Here is a 22881-nt window from a genome sequence, read left to right on the forward strand (position 1 = left end):
GGACTATTATTTATGGTTAACTCAGTAGTACATTTTTATCTAACAATCTCATACTATATAATAAAGGCTTTGCAGATTTGTAAACCAAGAGGGCTTCCTATTCAATTTTATTTTAAATTGTGAAGTGATATAGGAAGGAGAAAGAGCAAATGAAGTTATCACTCTTATTTCTATAGCCACCTGCAGATGAACTACAGCAAGACATTTCAAAGAAGTAATGTGGATTGCCTGGAAACTCCAGAACATATTACAACTATGCTAGTGCCTGGTAATCATCCTGTTAATAGTTATCTGTATGAAAAAGTTCTCTCGCCCTCATTCTATCCCTTCTTCCCTCAACACCTATTTTCCATTCCAGAAGAAAAGAAGCATCTATATAGGGATTTCCCACTAATGACATCCTATGCATGTTTACTCATAAGTAGGACATTCAATGGAACTTGCTCCCATGTAAGTGTACGTAGGGTTGCATAATTTCCCAGCTGTCAGTCCCATTGAACAGGGTGGAACATGATTCTGAGTAACAGGTTATCTTTTTAAGCAGTGAAGTCATATGTATGACTGTTATAATAATAATAATTTATTATTTATATGCTGCCCATCTGACTGGGTTGCCTCAGTCACTCAAGGAAGCTTCCAACAAATTAAAACATAGACCAAATTTGACAAGCAATATTTTATCTTCAATATAAATGACTTGATGGCATAATATATGAATACCATTCAAATTGTCACTTGAATAGAAGGTAGAATTATGCCTTCTATTCAAGGCATAAGTATAATGTGGGAGACCTGTGATTAGGGTTTCTCATTTTTAATAAATCCACAGAAAACCTTACTAGGAGCCATTGGGTGCAGTTGAAACAAATTCAGAGTACGGCACTGAGTGAGGGGTTTAAGAACAACTGATTTAAATCTCCCCTTAAAACTGGTATTAGTCCTACAGGAGGAAATATATATGGGAAAACATATATAGACTACCAGATATAGCTCTGAAATTAGTACAAACCAGGAATTTTGGTTGGAGTAAAATCTGTTTAAATGATAGGCCATTTTCCCTGCTCCTGCAATCTTAAAAGATTAACCCCAAAAAATTAAATGTAAAGCATTAGCCATGTTGAGCAGGATCAATTCCAACATTACATACACATTGTGGTAGCTGGAATACTACTTTTCTTATATGCATTTATTTGGGTTAGCGAGAATAGCATACATTAGTAGTGATGGGATGTTACGAGGGGGAACAACATTGATAGTGGGTTGTATCCAATGTTAGTCCTAATCAGAGTAGACCTTTTGAAATTGATAGAGAGTTGCCAATGGCTGTTCACTATTGGCATTTTTATCTTTAAGCGAAATGAATGCAAAAGCATAAATACTCCAAAGATTATGTAATGTCAGTCAAAATGTGACGGCACTATTCTATTCCATCTTTGGCATTCGGTATCTGACTGGGACCAAAGGTGGTAATTATTTAAGTGCTCTAAATAACAATACGTATTGGATTCCCCTTTACACTGCCTCATGTGTTCCCTTTTGTGATATAATAAGCAATATTAGAACCCTCCTGGTCTTAGGGCTCTGGGGACCTGGAAACTGTGTTTCAATTTAACAGTACGTGTATGTGATCATATGAGATAATAAAATTTCACCTGTTCTCTCCAGGTTCCATGGTAGAGATATCACTGTGTTTCACTGGTTAGCTGATAAAATTTCTGCTACTACAGAAAGGTTGCCCAATTCTTTTTTCCTTTCGCCAATCAGAGCTTAGTTAACATGTACCTGATTTAGTGACAGTCCAGGTTTATTTTCTGTGCTGGGCCAAAAGGTCAGGCTGCAGTAAATTTCCACCCATGCGCCCATCTTGCCACATAGGCATGAACAACCATTTTCCTACAATTTTCATTTTGGTAGTTTGCTTTAGTTACAGCTTCTTATTCCATATGAAAAGCTCTGAATATTGCTGTGCCTTCATTTGTGCAAACTGTTAAATGGCTAGAATAAACTCATTCATTAAAAGCCAAAATAGCTAGTACAATTTAAGAAGTTGCTGAAATACTAGAATTGTCTAATCAGCATAAATACTTCCTTTTCAGCTTCCTGGTGGATCCTCAACAACAACTAGAAGCTTGGCTATAATTCCTATTAATGACATATGTTCTGCATTACTTTAAAATATATATAGCCTCTAAAATTAGCAGATAACATTCCTTCCATTTTTAAAAAGGGCCACATTGTACAAGTTATTTGTTGCTACTTTATGGAATTATATAATGGTATTTATTGATTTTAATTTGTTTCATATGGCTCTCTGTTTATGTTATTGTGCATAGTGCTTTTATTGTGTGTTTTAACTATCTAACTATTTGAGAAATCATTTCTGGACACAGAGCAGGATGTAGATTTAACCTATATGCTTATATTGGACATTGATGCCTTTTGCTTAATAACATGGTGTGCAGTGAAGTCAGCCCAACATGGATACTAAGCTATTCTATATAACATACGTGAACTAAATGGGAAGCAAGACTCCTGGATTGACTCAAGTTTTTCATTTATATTAACAGCTCATATTTAGCTGTTGCTGCTACTCTGTTAAGCCAAGCTTACTATTTATTACTGAAAAATGGAAAGCTCCACTGTAAGCCCATGCACAGCCAAAAGACCTTCAAGAAAAACTTTGTCCATGGAAGAAAGTGCTATTCCATCTCTACACTCATAACACACACACACACAAGGATTAGCTCAGTTTTAAAACCTGTTTGCAGCCTTCGGAAAAGATCAGAAACACAGGCCATTTACCAGTCTTCCTTCCAACAATGATAGGTCAAGTCACAAATGAGAACGGATTTAGCTGTCCACCTTCAGTGCATTTCATTTGTGTAATTTCAACTGACTGGCTGCAAAGTTGAAATCGCTTAAGTTACCTGTAACAATGTTTATGACGAGGATGTCCACTTAAGGAACACAGCCCAATAAGGCAAGCAGAGAGCTTAAAAGCTCTTCACCTTGTGTTGGAGGCAAAGTCCATTTGCTGCACTGGCTTTGGAGTGGTAGGGATGCTCACGTGGGGGCAGTTCAAGAGGTTGTTCTAGACACAATTTTGGCTTTATGCACAATCGTTAGAATAGAACCCCGCACAAGTTGCAAGTAACCATTATTTGTATATCTGTCTACAATGTCAGCAGCAGATAAGTTGGCAATCATAAAGTGAGATATGTATAGCAGAACTACTTTTTTTTAGTACAAAAAGCAGGATAGGACATAGCCTTTATATAATTCCACTGCCTGGTTATAGTTGCTAGCAACAGCTACCGTTAACCTAGAAAGATATCACTTGGTTTCAGAGAGTGGTATCAAGCTTTAGTCCTACTCAACAGACCCACTAAAATCAATGGACTTAAGTTGATTCATTTCAACAGGTCTACTCCCAAGTAGGACTGTTTTGTATACTGATGACTAAAGTTAAGACAATAAGATCAGTGGCTTACAGTCACATAATTAACTCTACACAGTTTAAAATCCACACCACCCTGAATCAATCTAGTTTATTTAGGAAGAGTTACAGTGATTGATGGAAAAAGATAAGGTGAAAATGGGGGAAGGGCAGAGAGGGAAAAGGACAGGTCACGATAAAATTATTAAAACATACCGCTACTATTTATAAATACATTAGAAATGTTACAACACTAGAAAAAAAAGGCACAATCCAACCAAAGTCAAGTCCCAATGATTTCAATGGAAGAGATTTAAGTATGTGCTTTTATAAAAGACTAGCCAGTATTTTAGATATACATGTATAATACACAGTGTACTTAACATTCACTAAGGGTTGATACAGAGGAATGTTTACTATGTGATGGTGGTTCGAAGGCTTACTGTAAGGTGTATGTAGCCATGTGGAGTCAGTAGTTTATAGTAGCCGACCAATGAGAATAGCCTTCCTCACCATTGCACATATCTAATCAGTTGCAGCAAAAGTGATCAAGTGAACTCCAGTCCTTCAGGCATCACAGCTATGGCAGTATGGTGTCATAGGCAACATTTCCAAATTTGAAAAGTGACAGTGGTTCTGCCTCCTTTTAGCAGTTTTCTCCTTTATAACTACAAAAGCTCAATGAACTATTGCTTTAAGTCATACAAAACTTGAAGTTTTCACATAAGTTTTCTGTTGAAAACAGCTTTACTTCCGAAATGAACTGATGGGTACACCAACTGTAAAAGATAAATTTTGATTACAGTCTATTGGCATTACAGATCCCATTTCCCTTAATTTTTAGTGGTGAAAAAGACACATTCCTCATCTTCAGAAAGACCTATTGTTGCTTGCAGTAGGTAGTAAATAGTTTTTCTACAAGACAAAATGTCCCACCACCAAATTTAGTTAATGAAGAATATTCGCAATAGATATTTAAGCAAGCTTAAGGGCAATCACAGCTCTGGACTAGACTCTGAGCAAATATTTAAAAAGCTGGGAGCACACATATATGTGTAAAACTACAGAAGAGAACCTTCAGCTCACACGCCTCCCCATTTAGCCCATGACATGGTTTAGTCAAAACCACCCCCAGCTGCCCATCACCAAATGCCATGTAACATCAGGCTTGAGACAGGTAAACCAACAGTGCCAACTGAAACGGGAGAAACAGAAGCACACTTGTAAAATTCGGTTTCTTTCAATTTTGGAGCCTTTTTTTCCTGATTCCCTGCAGCAACAATACTTTGTATTGCTGTTTGTTTTTAAATTCACCTGCTATCAGTTTCTGTGCTCTTATTTAATTGTTCTTTGGCTGTTTTAATATATTTTCAGTTACAGATAGGTAGCCGTGTTGGTCTGCCATAGTCAAAACAAAATAAAAAAATTCCTTCCAGTAGCACCTTAAAGACCAACTAAGTTAGTTCTTGGTATGAGCTTTCGTGTGCATCTGAAGAAGTGTGCATGCACACGAAAGCTCATACCAAGAACTAACTTAGTTGGTCTTTAAGGTGCTACTGGAAGGAATTTTTTTATTTTGTTTTAATATATTTTGTATATTGCTTGTGACATATGTGCAGAATGTGATGCTATAATAATAGTGCTGAATTCAAAAAGTACCAAATTACCAAAAGGAAAAGAATCAAGCACACACTTGTTGCACTCTGCAAGCCTTGAGTTCAAAGCTGACAACAGAGTATAAGTTGGTAGGGCAATTCACCTGTCTAAGTGGTCCACAGAAGGTGGGAGAACTCTGGATTTGGCCCACCAACCAGGTCCAGTCCCACCCCCTTGACATAAAATAATAAATGGGTAACAGAACCAGGAAATAAGAGAACACAAGCTCTTGGAGTAGTAATAGTGATAAAAAAGGGGGGAGTGTATCCATTAATTTGAGTCAGTTTCTCTACTTGTAATCTTGTAAGGCCCTTCCCATACGCTCCAGATTGCTCTTTAAACCCAGCATTCCCCTATAGCAGCTCTCTGAAAAATTCCCAGCTACACCCCACTTTACTGTGTCATACCTATAGTTCTTGTATTCATGTCAGATTATGGGAATGACTTGAGTTACTGGGAAAGTATTGAAACACAAGAACATCTCAACAGATTATACAATATTTACCTTATCATGATTGATGCTCTGAAAAACTCAGAATTCCCAGGTGTGCGACATATTAGTAGGAACTATTCCTTGGGCAGTAGGTAATTTGGAAGGAGCTTGCATAAATGGAAGATACTAGGTTGCTCAAGCAAGAACGCTTGTACAAAGGGTATAGCCCACCCCCATTCTCCTGCTGTAGCCTCCTGCTGGGTGATAGTGGCTAGGAGGGGGTAACTGAGTGAAAGCAGCTTGCATAAGAAGAGCTCTATTCAAATATTGCCCCTATCTAATTACCCCCTTGCTCCACATCTCAGGCATTTTGTGCTGTCCCTGGACACTTGAGAAGCTATTCAGGAGTGTTGGGGGATATAGCGGGAAGAGGGGTAAGATCAGTGTTTTTTTCTGGGGGGACACAGGGATACACATACCCCTAAACATTTTGTGAATCTAAGTTTGGCCTCATTGAGGGGCAGTATTTCAATACGAGTAGGAAAATGTAAAGGTAAAGGTAAAGGTACCCCTGCCCGTACGGGCCAGTCTTGACAGACTCTGGGGTTGTGCGCCCATCTCACTTAAGAGGCCTGGGGCCAGCGCTGTCCGGAGACACTTCCGGGTCACGTGGCCAGCGTGACATCGCTGCTCTGGCGAGCCAGAGCCGCACACGGAAACGCCGTTTACCTTCCCGCTGGTAAGCGGTCCCTATTTATCTACTTGCACCCGGAGGTGCTTTCGAACTGCTAGGTTGGCAGGCGCTGGGACCGAGCAGCGGGAGCGCACCCCGCCGCAGGGATTCGAACCGCCGACCTTTCGATCGGCAAGTCCTAGGCGCTGAGGCTTTAACCCACAGCGCCACCTGAGTACCCCTAAACATTTTTTTAGAAAAAAAGGACTGGATAAGATAATTCCCCTTCTATGACTGCAACACTAGATACCAACAGCAAGCTCCACCAATCAATCAATCTGTACTCCTTTTAACACAAAACAAGCTACTTAAATACTTTCAAACACTTACTGGTTTTTCAAGTACAATGGGATGATCGGGAAGAAATTCTGGTTTCTTTTGTGCAAGTGAAACCTTTGAAAGCTTCAAGAGGAAATCTCTACTATATGTTATTCTCTCTGTCAATGCAAATTTTAAATGTTAAGTATTGTGCTGAAGAGTACATACATGCATGAAACAGCTCATGAAAATTATAAATTAAACTATTTTTATAGTATTTATGATTCTTACCTTACTGGCAAGTGAGTATTTGTGAAAGCTGCATTGTAATAGATTGGGATTTCTACAGACTATGGGATACCCATTTATACATAGTTTTAAAGCTGAGAGTTCTATAGCATTAGTAATATTGAGAAGGGACAAGAAATGTCAACCAGTTGAAACCTAGTTTAGCTCATTTACCTCTGATATACAAAAAGCTATCTTGCAATGAGCTTTGTGTACTGAAGGAGCTCTTGAACACAAGTAAATCTCCATTTTACTCAGTCAAATCAATTCCAAAGTTTTATAAACTTTAAATAATAGAACAAGACTAACATTGTAATCTGAGGTAAACTTTGTGTAAATATGCAAAGATCAATGCATGTTTCCTCAATGACTGCCTGAAGCCTCTTACTCAATCCTGAGACAATGTAAAAAGGCCCATCAAGACATGTCCCAAATTTCAAAATTGGCTTTTCAATAGTCCATACACCTCCAGTTTATTAGTATTGTTCAGTACTTCTACTCACAATGTTTACCTTTTGTAACTTCAGGTTTATGCTGCTCTGACAGTGTAGGAATCAGACTGTCATTTAAAACCAGCATTCCATTAGACTTGCACATCTAAAAACAAAGAATAAAATACTGATGTTTTACTGCAGTCTAGAATTCATCTTAGCTGTTCATGCAAATATAGTGATGAATATGTAATTCTATTATGATGAATGCTTAATTCTATTAATTGGGGGGAAATTCAGAGTAGCAGTAGCAGCACTTCTGGTTGCAAAACCAATGAATCTTGTAGAACTTAAAGATTAACGAGTTTATTATGGCATAAAGTTTCATGGACTGCAGTCCATGTCACCAGAAGCATGAAGTGTCACACATATGTGTGTAAGTAGTTGCAAAAGGGAAATGAGATTTAGAAAGTAAGACTGTCACACTTTCTCACAGGCCTTGGGTGGTAGACCTGTACTTGTTTACAGACAGCCACCCAACCTAAAACAGCTACTCATCAGCAATGTCATGTAACATGGACAGAGGAACAAGCCATGTGGCAAACCGAGATGCAAAGTCTGTCCACTTGTCCACCCTGCAAAATTATTACTGGAACTAGCGCCAGCATCAAAAGGTTCTTTCACCTTCGCATCTTCCAATGTTCAATCTGCCTGCAATGCATTTCTGCAGCCTTCAGAAAACAGGGGTTCTCAAACCTTCTACTGCTTGGGCTGAAATTTACTGATGCCCACCAGTCACAAAGTGCTGGTGCAGAGACAAAGCCAGAAAAAGAAAAGAAAAAGACAGTTGACATAGATTATGCCAGCTACTAACATTTCCTACTGATTATTTAATCTCTGAAAATGGCTGAACTGCTTATTACAGCCAGCAGTGGCTCAGAGGGTGGGGACAGCAGCAATGTGAATTTTGTGCTCAGTTCTATGTCATTGTTTCCCAAATTATGGACTAATAGGCCAGATTTTAAAATAGAATAATAAACTGATGCAAATTTGACACCAGAAATGGCAAGACTCAAAAACTATTCGCGGAAACTCGACCTACCAGACCCCTGTAACCTTGAAGAAAAGAAGTTTCAAGAGAGACTAATGTGAAAATGCTGTATTACAATTTATCAAGATGCTAATTGTCATCGCTTGTGGCTTGAATAGGGACAAAGGTACCATCATCAAACTACATGTGTCAGTTAGCATGCAAAGTAAAGATACCAAAGCCCAATTCAAAGTGCTGGTTTTGACCTATAAACCTCTTTACTGCTTGGGTCCCCCAAGCAGTATTTTCAGCACCAATTAAGATATATCATTTTTTCCCAAGCTTTTGATAGACTAAGATGATGTCATTTTGTTACTCGTGCACTGCCAAAGCTTCCTGGGGCTGTTTGAGGGGGTTGTTTTTCTGTTTTTATTGCATAATGTATTGATATTTATGTTTTAAATGTGATTTAAGTTGCTTGCATACAAGCAACTAACAGATCTAATAAATACTAATAATAATATCGCTGTATTTTGAATGATCAGCAGCTATTTTGTAAGTAGCCATTGTTAATAACATAATAATCACTGTTGGTACTTTCTGTATTCCTCTATAACAGATTCCTCAACCTCAGCCCTAGCTAGGGATCATGGGAGTTGTAGGCCCCAAAAACATCTGGAGGGCTGAGGTTGAGGAAAGCCTGTCCTATAACCTCAGTTTTACACCCACACTGCAAACAAGTTGTAAAGGTAAAGAGACCCCTGACCATTAGGTCCAGCCGTGACCGACTCTGGGGTTGCGGCGCTCATCTTGCTTTATTGGCCGAGGGAGCCGGTGTACAGCTTCCAGGTCATGTGGCCTGCATGACTAAGCCGCTTCTGGCGAACCAGAGCAGCGCACGGAAACGCCGTTTACCTTCCCGCCAGAGTGGTACCTATTTCTCTACTTGCACTTTGACGTGCTTTTGAACTGCTAGGTTGGCAGGAGCAGGGATAGAGCAACAGGAGCTCACCCCGTTGTGGGGATTCAAACCGCCGACCTTCTGATCAGCAAGTCCTGGGCTCTGTGGTTTAACCCACAGCGCCACCTGCATACAAGCTGTAGGTGTGTATAAATGAATCCTGAAAGAGACCAGAGCAAGCTTGTCTGAAGCGCTGTTTGATGCTTATATAATATAATTAGTGTGTGTGTGTCTTTGTGTACACATAGCCATTAAACTTCATGCACCCAATAAAGTGGAATCTAGCCCATGAAAATTCAGACCACAGTAAAATTGCTTGCATTTAAGGTGCTACAAAATATAGCACATTTGTTTTGTTAACATTTAAGGCCATCACAAAACTAAAACATACCCCTACCACAAAAAATGTGTCCTTAACTGTTATGTACAGTATCTGCCTACCTACCAAGACCACAAACTTCAGATTTACACTGCTTCACTATCCCAAACTAACACAAAAATGGTACGTATGCAGTCACTACATATGATATTGGCACAGATACTTTAACAGGCATGCCACTTAAATGAAAATGAGGAAGTTAGTATTATCTTGTAATGGAGTCATATCTATTGACCCATAAGCCTTTCTATGCTTGACTACTGTGTCAATGGTCATGCTTCATCTAAATGGGTTCCTTGACACAATTGCTTGAATATCAGGTCTCAACCTGCTTTATACAAACCCAATTAATTTCCAGAGAAATACAAAGTAGGCAACCTTCTGCAACCTAGTGCATTTTAAATGCTCAGGTCTGCAACTCCCATCACCCACGACCCTTTGTAATATTACCTCCGACTGATGGGGATCCAAAACATCTCGAGAGAGTACCAGGATAGGAAAGGCTGGGGGAGATTCAAGGATTAGACTACTGAGTGTGTAAATGGAACTATTTACTACTGATTCTGTAGGCACAGCTACCAAAATCATCATCCCCCCACCATATTACTGTAAAAATAATTATTTCATTCAGCTTTATAATCTCAAGGCACATCATTATTCCTGTCTCCCAAATTGAAAACTGAAGTTGAGACACAGTTATTATCTAGTTATATCAAAGCTCAATTGGGACATTTGTAGTAGCCCAGAATATAGTGAATACTATTTATTTTGTATACTGGATGAATACTTACCGAACTAATTTCATTATGCAAACGTACAGAAGGGTTGCATGGAAACTTTGTCTGGAAAGTGAAAGTGGTTGCTGATACTGTGGGAAAGGATGTTGTAGAAATAATTTAATATGTTTACTTCTTTGTTAGTAAACTGAACTACACTTTCTTGCTCTAATCCAACTTCAAAAATTAAACACCCTGAATCCAGAGCAACAGTGTAATATTTAGTCCATACGAAACATACATGAAACCATCAATGTACATGATTTGTAAATATCTCAAGCTTACAATATAAAATACAGCACAGCTGATCATGTTTCGCCACTAGTAAGGTAACAGAAATTAAGGCAGGAGTAAACAATGGAAGAACTTGAATGCATTTTGGTTACTTGTTAAAAGCGTACGAAGACTAAAGGGTTATGAAAAATGCTTTACAGAAAAGGTGGGTTTTGAGGAGAAATCTGAAGTAAGGTGACAAAATTAAGGTTGTATCAAGACAAAAGGAGCAACAAGGGAGAAAGGACGATTGTGAAGGACAGGGAAATATTAATATATATGAACAGACAGATAAGATGGCAGTGCCATAGTGGACTTTGGCTTTTTTATTTATGAAAAAAATTATATTGTGCTTTCTAAAAATAATAAATTCAAAGCAGTTCTTTAAAATAAAAATTCATATAGGCTTACATAAAATATAAAAGCAAATCACTAAAATTATTACCACACAACTAAGAACAGGATAAAACAATTTAAGATAAAAATAGGGGAGATAAACTTAATTCTTAACTAAAAGCCAAGCAAAGTTTGGGATATTTTTTGTATTTTGAAAGCTCAGAAGCATGACATGAATGAAACAGTATTTTCTCCAGTCATGTTCCACAGCAACTGATATTCAGAGGCATATTGTTTCTGATGCTAGAGGCAATATAGCCATCATTACTACTGTGTGTTGATAGCCTTGTCCTGCTTGAATTTATCCAATTCCTGTTAAAAGCTATCCAAGTCTGTATCACACCTGATGAGAGCAAACTCCCTAGTTTAACTATGCACAATGTGAAGAAGTACTTTTTGTCTCTTCTGAATCTTCCATTCAGCTTTATTGAATGACTGGGTTCTAGTATTGAGAAATTGAGAAAAAAAGGAGGAGATTCATAAAGACCAGGCAGGCTTTCTCCCGGGTAGGCATATATCTACTAATGTAAGGAACATAATTGACATTATAGAAATGCTGACAGTGAACATTAATACGAAGGCAGTTTTAATTTTTGTGGACGCGGAGAAAGCCTTTGACAATATATCTTGGAAATTTATGAAAAAGAATCTCCATGGGATGGGGGTAGGCCAAAGGTTTGAAAATGGTATAAGTGCAATTTATTCTGAGCAAAAGGCGAAGTTAATTGTAAATAATGTGGTTATGGATGAACTACCTATAGAAAAAGGGACACGTCAGGGGTGCCCAATATCCCCATTACTTTTTATATCGGTCCTGGAGGTCCTGTTAAATATGATTAGGGGAGATCAGCTGGTAAAAGGGATTCAGGTCGGAGCCAGACATTACAAATTAAAGGCTTTTGCAGATGACTTAGTACTGACCTTGCAAGAGCCAGACACTAGTACCAAAAGAGCTTTGGAATTAATTCAAGTATTTGGCCAGGTCGCAGGATTTAAGTTGAATAAACAAAAAACCAAGGTATTGGAAAAGAACTTAACAAATGTTGAAAGGGAAAGATTCCAAGAGGAAACTGGGTTAGTGGTGGCAAAGAGTGTAAAATACCTGGGGATTAAGACATCTAAGAATGTGAACTTATTTAAGGACAACTATGACAAGTGCTGGACTGAGATAAAGAAAGATTTAGAAATATGGTCAAACCTGAAGCTTTCCTTGTTAGGTCGAATTGCTGTGATCAAAATGAATGTATTGCCTAGAATGTTATTTTTGTTTCAGACATTACAAATTGTTGATAAACTGGACTGTTTCAAGAAGTGGCAGAAAGACATATCTAAATTTGTCTGGCAGGGCAAAAAGCCCAGAATTAAGTTTAAGATACTTACCGACTCTAAAGAAAGAGGGGGGTTTGCCCTGCCGGACTTAAGACTTTACTATGAATCGGCAGCTTTCTGCTGGTTAAAAGATTGGCTACTTCTTGAAAATGCAGACATTCTAGATTTGGAAGGATTTGACAATAATTTTGGTTGGCATGCATATATCTGGTATGACAAGGTTAAAGTGTATAAGGGTTTCAAAAATCATATTGTCAGGAAAGCACTATATAATGTATGGATACGGTATAAAGATTTACTGGAAAACAGAACTCCCAGGTGGCTTTCACCTATGGAGGCTAAGGAAGTAAAGAAACTTAATATGACAACCAATTGGCCGAAATACTCTGAGATTTTAGAACAAGAAGGTGGTGAATTTAAATTACAAAGTTATGAGAAAATAAAGTCCAAGGTACGAGATTGGCTCCATTATTTTCAAATAATGGAGGCTTTCAAACAAGACAGGAAAATTGGTTTCCAGGTGGAGAAATCGAAATTGGAAACAGAATTGTTAGAACCCAATACTAAGAATTTATCAAGAATGTACAACTTGCTGTTGAAGTGGAATACAATAGATGAGACAGTGAAGTCTGCTATGGTTAAATGGGCACAGGACATAGGTCATGACATTATGTTTGCTGACTGGGAGCAGTTATGGACCACAGGTATTAAATTTACGGCATGCAATGCCTTACGAGAAAACATTATGAAAATGATTTATAGGTGGTACATGACCCCAGTCAAGCTTGCGAAGATTTACCATTTGCCCAATAACAAATGCTGGAAATGTAAAGAGACTGAGGGTACCTTTTTCCACCTTTGGTGGACCTGCCCAAAGATTAAGGCCTTCTGGGAAATGATTTATAATGAAATTAAGAAAGTGCTTAAGTGCACCTTTAACAAGAAACCAGAGGCATTTCTCTTGGGTATGGTCGGCCAGTTGGTGTCGAAGAAGGATAAGAATTTCTTTTTGTACGCTACTACGGCAGCAAGGATTCTTCTAGCAAAGTATTGGAAGACGCAAGAGTTACCCACGCTGGAGGAATGGCAGGCGAAAGTGATTGACTTTATGGGACTGGCAGAAATGACCGGCAGAATCCGCGACCAAGAGAAAGAGACTGTGGAAGAAGATTGGAAGAAATTTAAGATGTATCTTAAGAATTATTATAAAACTGAGGAGTGTTAAAATGCTGAGGGAAAAGAAGACGTAGAATTGCAGCGATAATTGGGTTTAAAATTTAGGGTGGAATAGAGAAAGAGGACAAATTTTTATTTAATTGGGTAAGATAGGTTGCTGAATAATGGTACTAAACTAAGGATGCAAAAAGGGAAAGGTATGGGGAAGTCCGGGAAAAGAGGGTTATGAAAATAAGGTTATGAAAATATGAGTTTTTTGTTTGTTTGTTTTCTTTGTTGTTTTTTGTTTCTGTTAAAAATTGGAAATTAATAAAAATATTTAAAAAAAAAAAATTATCCCCATCTACTTCCTCTACATCATGCATAATGTTATACCACATCTCCACTTACTCCTTTTTTCTAAACTAAAAAGCCTCAAATGTTGTTTGCTTTCCTCATAGGGGAGTTTCTCCAGTCCCTTGATAATTTTGGTTGCTCATTTCTGAACCCTTTTCAGCTCTACAATATCCTTGAAGTGTGGACACCAGAAGTGTGCACAATATTCCAAGTGTGGTTGCACCACAATTTGTATAAAGACATAATAATATTTTCAATTCCTTTATAACCCCCAGCATGTCATTCACTTTCCCCCCCAAAGCTGCTGTACACTGGTTTGACATTTTCATTGAGCTATCCGCCATAGCCAAGATTTCTTTCCTGGTCAGTCACCACCAGTTCAGAACCCCTTGGTGAAGTTAGGAATTTTATTTTTTTTTGCCAGAAATGGACAGTTGCAGTAGTAAATGCAAGGGGTGACCAGGAAATGAACCAGAGTTTTCACAAACGGAACAGAGAGGAAGGGCTGTATTTCTCTGCAGTGTTATTAAGAGAAAAGCAGCATTACTTGCCAACAGACCAAATGTGGAGAGTAAAGTACAATTAAAATATAACTTTATGTATGCATAAGAGAGGATGGCAATGTTGTCAATGAATATGGCAAAAATATAAGCGGGGTGGGTTGGTTATTTTTACAGCATAGTTCTGTAGATGTCTTCTCAGAATTAAGCCCCACTATATCTAATGGAACTTTATCTCAGGGAATATTCAGAAGAACCTTGCTTTGCATGACTTGTAATGGGGGGCTGCGATTAAATGCCAAAACAGCTAGTGCCATCAGCTCTAGATATCAGTCAGAGAATATTTTGTACTATTTGTAATAGTGTCTTGGCATAATGATAATAGATAATGCAATAAATACATATGGGCACATAAAAACTAGTAATGCTATCTCTTAGGGTTAAACTATTATAAATGCCACTGGTGACAATGGCAGCTTCCCTGAGTTCTCAACCTTGATGCCCATCTTTCTACTTCTTTACCTCATCTAAAAGAACTTCAGAAATTCATCCCCCCCTCTCTCTCACACACACACACATACGAGAGAGAGAGAGAGAGAGAGAGAGAGAGAGACTACTGTTAGGACTGTGGCACAGAAGGAAAGGCTTAAAATTCCCTCCTTTTATTCTGATCTCTCCTCTAATTGCTATTTAATATTTAAGAACCACATCATGCAACAGCAAATTACATATAGTTTGGTATTCTATTTCCAAGTATGCACTCCAAAATCATCAAGATGCTTACCATGGGACGAGAGATGGCGTGCAGGTCTTGCTGGCTGGAGGGGCTTACCAATCATTCCTTTTGTTTCCATTATTTTAAACACTTTGAGGAGCCATACTATAAAAGACAAGGTACATGTACATGCAAATAACTATAGAACATCCAGAAATTAAGAAGCTTAACATGCATTTATCAGCCTTGCAACTTTAAGGTTGTCCACCTGCTGTAGCACACTCTCTAGCATCGCACACCAAACCCTTAACCCTGTTCCCTATCTTTGAACTTTCTTGTCTCATCCTTAAAAAGAACAAAAAGAAGCTAAATTCCTAATAATTCCTAATGTTATGCAATATTTCAGTAACACCCTAAACGTGAACTTAGCAGCTGCATCTTTCAACTAAATATATAACAGGTTTAGCCTCTCTTGTTTAATAAGCAAGAGTAAAAGGTAAAGGGAAGCTCCGGCGGGAAGGTAAACGGCGTTTCCGTGCGCTCCTCTGGTTTTCCAGAAATGGTTTAGTCAAGCAAGAGTAGTAGCCTATTAATCCTGATTTGACTGGGAATGTTCACTATGGCTAAAACAGTAAACTATTTCCCAATCTACTATTAGCATATTATGAACTGTTATGCACTCTTTGAATGTTTACAGCTATTTTCTTGAGGGAGGCACTAAAGAGGAAATCATCGTAGAAGTCATATTTTTCATGTCATTGTAAATTGATTTACAGTGCAATCTTAAACATGTTTATTCAGAAGTATGCCTGATTTAGTTCAGTAGGACTTGTTCCTAGGTAAACAAGTACAGGACTGCAGTTTTAATGTATTTGTTTTCTACAGTGATTTTTTTAAAAATTATTTTATTTTATTTTATTAGACATTCATAAAAATATTAATACACATTTACAACCATAATATCATCATAATAACAACAAAAAAGGAAAAAAGGAAAAGAAGAAAAACGAAAGAAAAAAGTTAAGGTAAGAAATAAGTACATAAAATAGGTGGATGAAAATACACCTTTGTGACTTCCCTCCACCAGTGCTCGTCATTTTTTCATTCAAGTTCTTATTACATTGCAAATCATGTATCACTACATTATTTCTTTTAGTATACTATTATATTATCAAGATGGCTTTACAAGCTTAGTCTAAACATATCAGCATGTTATCTTTAGAGCAGTGTTTACTCATATACTCTTCGAACCATAACCATTGTGACCTTAATTTCTGATGTGTTTGATATCTTATTGCCACAGTTAATTTTGCCAGTTCTATAAATTCTGTTAATTTAGATAGCCAATTCTCTTCTGTGGATATATAATTTCCTTTCCAGTTCTTTGCAAGGAGTAACCTGGCTGCTGCAGTTGCATAAAAGATTTTCCCCGTCTTGTGGTATCGCATATCCTACTACTCAGTAAGAATGACTCGGTTTTTCCCCCTAAAGATATCCTGAGCATCTTTTTTAGTTCATCGTGGATGCAGCCCCATAATTTTTTTGACTTTTTTGCAGCCCCACCAAAGGTGCGTTATAGTACCCTCTACTTTCATGCATTTCCAACAAAGATTGGATTTGGTCTTATATATTTTATATATTTTTAGGAGTCATATGCCACCTATAGAACATCTTTATGATATTCTCTTTTACAGAATAGCAGTCAGTGAATCTTCTACTGAATCTTCTATCAATTTTCAATAACCTTTCCCACTGGTCTAATTGTATTACATGTCCGATATCATGAGCCCATTTGCTCTGTGCTTCTTTTATTTGTTTATCTTTTAAGTCCCACTCTAATAATAGATTGTATACTTTAGATAATAATGTTTTATTATTTCCTAATAATACTTTTTGCAACTTTGATTCTCCCTTCCCAAAGCCTAATTTTTTATCCGAGGAAAAAGCATTGGTGATATTGAAGCTAGTCTGTGAGATGGTGCCTTATTTCTTTGAATGTTTTCAGTTTTGGTTGGCCTTGTTCTTCCTTTACTAATTGGCTGTACGTTGCCCAATTCCCTGTCATACATTATTTATTTTTTTGACTGAGAAGACTTCTAATGGTGATAGCCACCATGGTGTATACAGTTCCAATAAGGGTTGATAAGTTGTCCACACCTTGTACAATGCGCTTCTGAAGATGTGATTTGTGATGCCTTTGTGAACTTTTACTTTGTTGTATCCTAGGTAGGCATGTAGTGATTTTATTGGCCTTGAGAATGGCAATGGATATGTGCAAGTTAAATAAACCCTAATCATCAAAGTCAGCTGTTGCTGGACACTATCTTCCATTTTGGTTTTTAGCCTTTTAAAATATGTTGTAAAAGAAGAAACTACTTCCTTTGCATATTTATGAATCTATAAGCTTTAGTTACATGTATCTGAACATGTCTTAGCAGTCAGAGTTATCATGAAATCATGATTATTATAACTGAGTATGTTACTTTTTCTCCCAACCTAAACAGACCTCAGCTACTTTTGGGTTTGTCTGTTTGAAAGCAAAATTCTAATAATAGCAGCCAGATACTGCAGATTGCACTGTCATAATGAACCAGGTAGACTTTTAATAATAATTTAATAATAATTTATTATTTGTACCCTGCCCATCTGGCTAGGTTTCCCCAGCCACTCTGGGAGGCTTCCAACAAAGATTAAAAGTACATTAATACAAATACATTTTACAACTTTCTGTGTCTAAAATGTAACATGGGCAGTGAGGTTTTCCAGTGCTTTTCTGGGGGAAGTTTCCATTTCATAAATTCATGGAAACCCTTCCAATTCAAGATTTTCCAGACAACCCACATCACTAGGCATGGGAATCATTCTTGTGCCTGGGCAGCATGTTTCTTTTCAGGGGTTTTTAAAAAATATATATACAAGTACTGACAAAGAGTGAGGGTGTCTGCTGCAATACCTGTGTGCATTATGAGAAAATAAGGAATTCAGGATTATTGGTTTTGGTAGCTTTACCTAATCAAATCAGATATGATTAATTTACTCAAATGATTTAACCACATGGCCACCCTATCCACTTCCTAACCCATCTTATCAAAAGAAAGCACACACATATATTAGATACACAGCCCCTACTTCCTGCTGAACCGTTCAGAGAAACCAAATGGTCTTGGACCAGGGCTTGGGTCCCAGTAAAAAGTCCCTGGACAGTATGCTGCTGAACGTTAAAGTGACAGATTTAATTTTCAGCGACCTATTTGCCCGTTAGCTATAACAACACCGTCTGCTATATTCGAAACAATACCAAGAAATATTCTTTTTTTAAAAGGCGACTTGGCAAAGAATGCGAGGGGCGGAGTCCCGCTTTGGTTGGGTCCACACACCAGAACTCCAAAATAAATAAATCAATTTAAATTTAAAAAATCCCTGAGATTCAAGAGACCGCTTAAAAGCAAAGAGTCCAAGGGCAACCTCGACGGGACGGGGGACCAAATACTGAAATAAAAAACCGATATGGTGAACCTAGGGTGGTGGTGGTCGCGTTTTCAGTCCTCCATAAAATTTCACTTCTCCATCTTTCTGAGGCTCTTAATTGCTGGTGCTTGTTTCGTTTTGATTTTAAATATTTATACCCCGCCTTTTCCCCTCAGGGGACTCAAGGCGGCTTACAGGCCTCGCTCTCCCATGACAACGAACTCCCAATTTCCACCTCGACGAACAAACAACTACTCCTCCTCCCTCTCCAAATATCCCCTCCTTACCATTTACCGCGAACTCCGACGAATTAAAGGCTCGGCAGCTTTCGGCGTCCCGCTCCAACCACAACTGACAAGGCCCACCCGTCGCCGCCTTCACACTTTTAGAAGCGCGAAGTGGGCGGGGCCACCTGTGAAAGTGGGTGGAGCCAGGGCCGGAACCCTCTCCCCGGCTAAGCAACTAACGGTCTCCCCGCGTGCGGCTAAGCATTCCGAAGCCGGCGCGCGCTCTCGCGCCTGCGCGGTGCAGGCGGCGGAGGCCGTTGGCGTCACGTGCTCGGTCGCTCGCGCCACCCAGGGTTGACAGACTTGGCTGCAAGGGAAAGAAAAGCGCGCCTTCAATCTCTGGACCTAGGTGGGTTTTTGCTTTTTTAAAGGGGAGGGGTCCCCCATTAATTTTTTGGAGCATCCTGGAGTTGGAACTGGTAAGGAGCTGCTCGACATTGGTTGTGGACACCTTGAAGGTTTTGAAGCAGAGGTTGGATGCGATGGCTTTCTGTCCTGGATGCTTTAGCTGAGATTCCTGCATTAATAGTAATAATAATAATAATTTTTTATTTATACCCCTCCCTCACCAGCTAAGGCCGGGCTCAGAGCGGCTTACAAGCAATAATAAAAATAAGATGAATGATTACAACTTAAAAACAAAAATAAAATACAACATTAAAATAATGGAACATTAAAATATTAAAATGTAGCCTCATCGCAGGAGAAGGAAAGGAAAAAAGAAAGAGAGGGAGGGAATCAAATTGGCTCCAAGCCAAAGGCCAGGCGGAACAACCCTGTCTTACAGGCCCTGCGGAAAGAAATCAGATCCTGCAGGGCCCTGGTCTCATGAGGCAGAGCGTTCCACCAGGCCGGAGCCAGAGTTGAAAAGGCCCTGCCTCTGGTTGAAGCCAATCTAACTTCCTTAGGGCCCGGGACCACTAAGGTGTTGCTATTTATGGACCTTGAGGCTCTTCGTGGGGCATACAACTGCAGGGGGTTGGACTAGATGACCCATGGGGTCCCTTCCGGCTCCACAGTTCTGTAATTCTAGGAAGAGCCTGTCCGGGCCAAGTTCTAACTTGAGCAGTCCCGTCTCGGTTGTTTTGCTTTTTCAGAGTATACCGCTTGTCAAAGCGCATTGCTGCTGTGTCCCACATCCTAACAGTGTCATTAATTTGGTTATGTGCCCTCAGTCTTTATTTATTTAGGTACCACTGCGGCAGGAAAGTAAACGGCATCTCCGTGCGCTCTGGTTTCTGTCAGTGTCCCGTAGCGCCAGAAACGGTTTAGTCATGCTGGCCAAAGGACCCGAAAAGCTGTCTGTGGACAAATGTTCCCTCAGCCTGAAAGCGACATGAGTGCCGCAACCCCATAGTCGCCTTTGACTGGACTTAACCGTCCAGGGGTCCTTTACCTTTACCTATTAAATTTTTATACCGCCCTTCATTCGAGGATCACAGGGCAGTTTATATATATATATATATATATATATATACACACACAGAGAGAGAGAGAGAGAGAGAGACAAAAAAAATAATACCCTCTCTCCCTACGCACAGTTAGAAATTAGCCAGAGAACTAGGAGAGGAGGAATGTTTTTGCCTAGCCTGCTGTGGGTTAAACCACAGAGCCTAGGACTTGCCGATCAGAAGGTCAGCAGTTCAAATTCCCGCGATGGGGTGAGCTCCCGTTGGTCCCTGCTCCTGCCAACCTAGCAGTTCAAAAGCACATCAAAGTGCAAGTAGATAAATAGGTACCGCTCCTGCGGGAAGGTAAACGGTGTTTCCGTGCGCTGCTCTGGTTCGCCAGAAGCGGCTTAGTCATGCTGGCCACATGACCCGGAAGCTATGCGGACAAACGCCGTCTCCCTTGGCCTATAGAGCGAGATGAGCGCCGCAACCCCAGAGTCGTCCGTGAGTGGACCTAATGGTCAGAGGTACCTTTACCTTTACCATTTAAAGATAGTGGGGAGAGCATTCCACAAATGGGTAGCCACCACTAAAAAGGCGTGTTCTGGTGTTGCCGCCTTCTGGGTTTCTCCTGGACGAGGCACATGAAGAAGGGTACAGTCCTGAAATCTATTTCAGGAGGTACTGGGGCTGCTTACGAATAAATCCCACTGGGTAGGACTTGAGTGCTGTGCTCAGGTCCTGCCTGTGGTTTCTGCTTCGCCAAAGTGAGAACCAAGCAGTATATAAATTTTATGAAATACATAAAGTAACAGGGTGCTGGACGAGATAGAGACCATTGGACTGATCAAGCAGGCTCTTGTGTTCTTAACTAATGTGTAGAACTATGGTAGACATCTACTGTATAAAATGGAAACTGGGTGGAGTCATGTTTCTCATTTTGCTGCATGAGCTTATGTATGCATAAATCCTGCAGCATTCAATGGATCTTCTGCTCAGGTAAGCGTGCATAGGATTACAACCTAACAATGGAATTTTGTTTAGTTTTGTGGGACTTACTCTCAGGTAAGTGCATATTGGTTTGGAGCTGCAAGCCTATGCACACTTCCATTGTGCCTTAATGACCACAGTGTGATTGCACTGTTGGAGACTAAATGTAGAAAGGATGGGGAATGAAAAGGTTGAAAAAACTGCTTAAAGCAATGAAAATGAAGATACGTTTTTATTAGACATTTAAATTCAGGTCAGGATGAAGCTGCATATGGATTAAACTTACATGGAACAACTTAGACTGGAGTTTTTGACCCCAACTTTTCCAGGTTATGCTTTTCCTTTTAAGTGCTTCAGCAAAATCAGTCCATTGTCTTTTTGGACAATACTGCGTGCTGGCAGTAACTCCAGGCTCCACAGCAGGCATCTTTCTCAACACCTGTTGTCACAAATCAACATCAACATCAAGTGGAAATAAAAGGGATTGAACCTGGAATCTTTTGTATGAAAAGAGTTGCCATCTTCTGTTTTTAGAAATTTTTACATCTTCCGTTATGTGGCCCTGGTCTCATGCATTGTCGCTTTCGTCCAGGGGAAGAAACAGAGCTTGGATGGCCATTTGTTGGGAATTGTTTAGCTTTGATTCCTGAATTGTAGGGGATTGGTCTAGATGATCTGTACCTTCTAACTACAATTCTGTAGACTCCTTCACATTCTGCTCAGTGTATATCATTGGCAGCAAGCTACACTCTGACCCTATGCTATTATTCAAGGGCTTTTATGGTCCCTTCAGGGTCCTTAATTCTTAAATCATAAACTGTCTTATATACAGTTAACCTTCAGTGCCCACCAGCTATGAGAGAGAGGCCTTTCATGATGAAAATATCACAGCAACTATGGTGGTCTACATTTTCTTCATAGTGTATCCTTGCTCATTTCACACATGCACTTGGGAACTTAAAATATTTTACTAAAAAAAACCTGAAGTCCATTATGACTTTGGCAATGAGAAAATAGTCTTATCATAAGGTTGATATACTATAATATAGTGCCAATTTTACAACTGGCTGTTCCATTGCCCTTATAGATTTTTCATTTCAAGCCTCAGGGTTGATAATGTTTCTTCATTTTATGAAGGTCTTGGAAGTATTCCAGATGAAACCTACTTTTAGAATGTCATTTTCCTTAACATCCTCAAGTTCCTTTCAGTTGTTATTCTGGTCACAATAAACACATTTTTGGTGATGTTATTTCTTTGTATATTTGGTCAAAACAAATTATTGTTATTATTTTTAAAATTTGTTTCAAAAAGCTTGATGTGTTGATTTTAAATCTTATGACATCTAGACCCACTTAGTGTGTAGTATTATTTTTAAAGGATCAAAAATAGAAATGCAACAGCACTCTCTCCAGGAATAATACATATAAAGCAAAACTTTTAAAAAAAATGTCACTGAAAGACCTGGGTAAATGAAAAAGACCTTCAACTGCTCCCAGAAAAAATCCTCAGCACGTAGTAGCCATATTTTGTAGTAGCTGAAGTTTCTGTGCAGCCTTCACGGAAAGCAGCATATACAGTGCACTAGAGTAGTGGGCTCTTATAAGACCATAGTTTCATCAAGACACACCTATTACCATT

General features: G+C 39.0%; 2 protein-coding genes across 4 annotated transcripts in view; one reads left to right on the forward strand and one right to left on the reverse strand.

The window, feature by feature from the left end:
- Positions 1 to 2529, forward strand: part of NECAB1 (N-terminal EF-hand calcium binding protein 1) — a 39276-nt gene extending 36747 nt beyond the window's left edge. For both annotated transcript variants that reach the window (XM_079983172.1, XM_079983173.1), the window contains exons 12-13: positions 177 to 268; positions 2097 to 2529. In XM_079983172.1, the coding sequence (XP_079839298.1) occupies positions 177 to 268; positions 2097 to 2125 (121 nt within the window). In that variant the 3' untranslated portion in view covers positions 2126 to 2529. The remainder of the gene's footprint in view (positions 1 to 176; positions 269 to 2096) is intronic.
- A 1005-nt stretch (positions 2530 to 3534) lies between these two features.
- On the reverse strand, positions 3535 to 19019 carry LOC307219754 (uncharacterized protein C8orf88). 2 transcript variants are annotated; one of them, XM_079983234.1, is made up of 6 exons: positions 18862 to 19019; positions 15176 to 15271; positions 10397 to 10473; positions 7317 to 7401; positions 6589 to 6695; positions 3535 to 4215 (listed from the first exon to the last, which is right to left on the reverse strand). In XM_079983234.1, the coding sequence occupies exons 2-6, from the start codon at positions 15243 to 15245 to the stop codon at positions 4156 to 4158; spliced, it is 399 nt and encodes a 132-aa protein (XP_079839360.1). In that variant the 5' UTR covers positions 15246 to 15271; positions 18862 to 19019; the 3' UTR covers positions 3535 to 4155. The 2 variants fall into 2 exon arrangements, with proteins under 2 accessions (XP_079839360.1, XP_079839361.1); XM_079983235.1 differs by lacking the exon at positions 3535 to 4215 and adding an exon at positions 4226 to 4351.
- Positions 19020 to 22881: the final 3862 nt, after the last annotated feature.

Source organism: Podarcis cretensis (genome assembly GCF_951804945.1).
Source record: "Podarcis cretensis genome assembly, chromosome: 7".
In the NCBI taxonomy this organism is placed as follows: domain Eukaryota; kingdom Metazoa; phylum Chordata; class Lepidosauria; order Squamata; family Lacertidae; genus Podarcis; species Podarcis cretensis.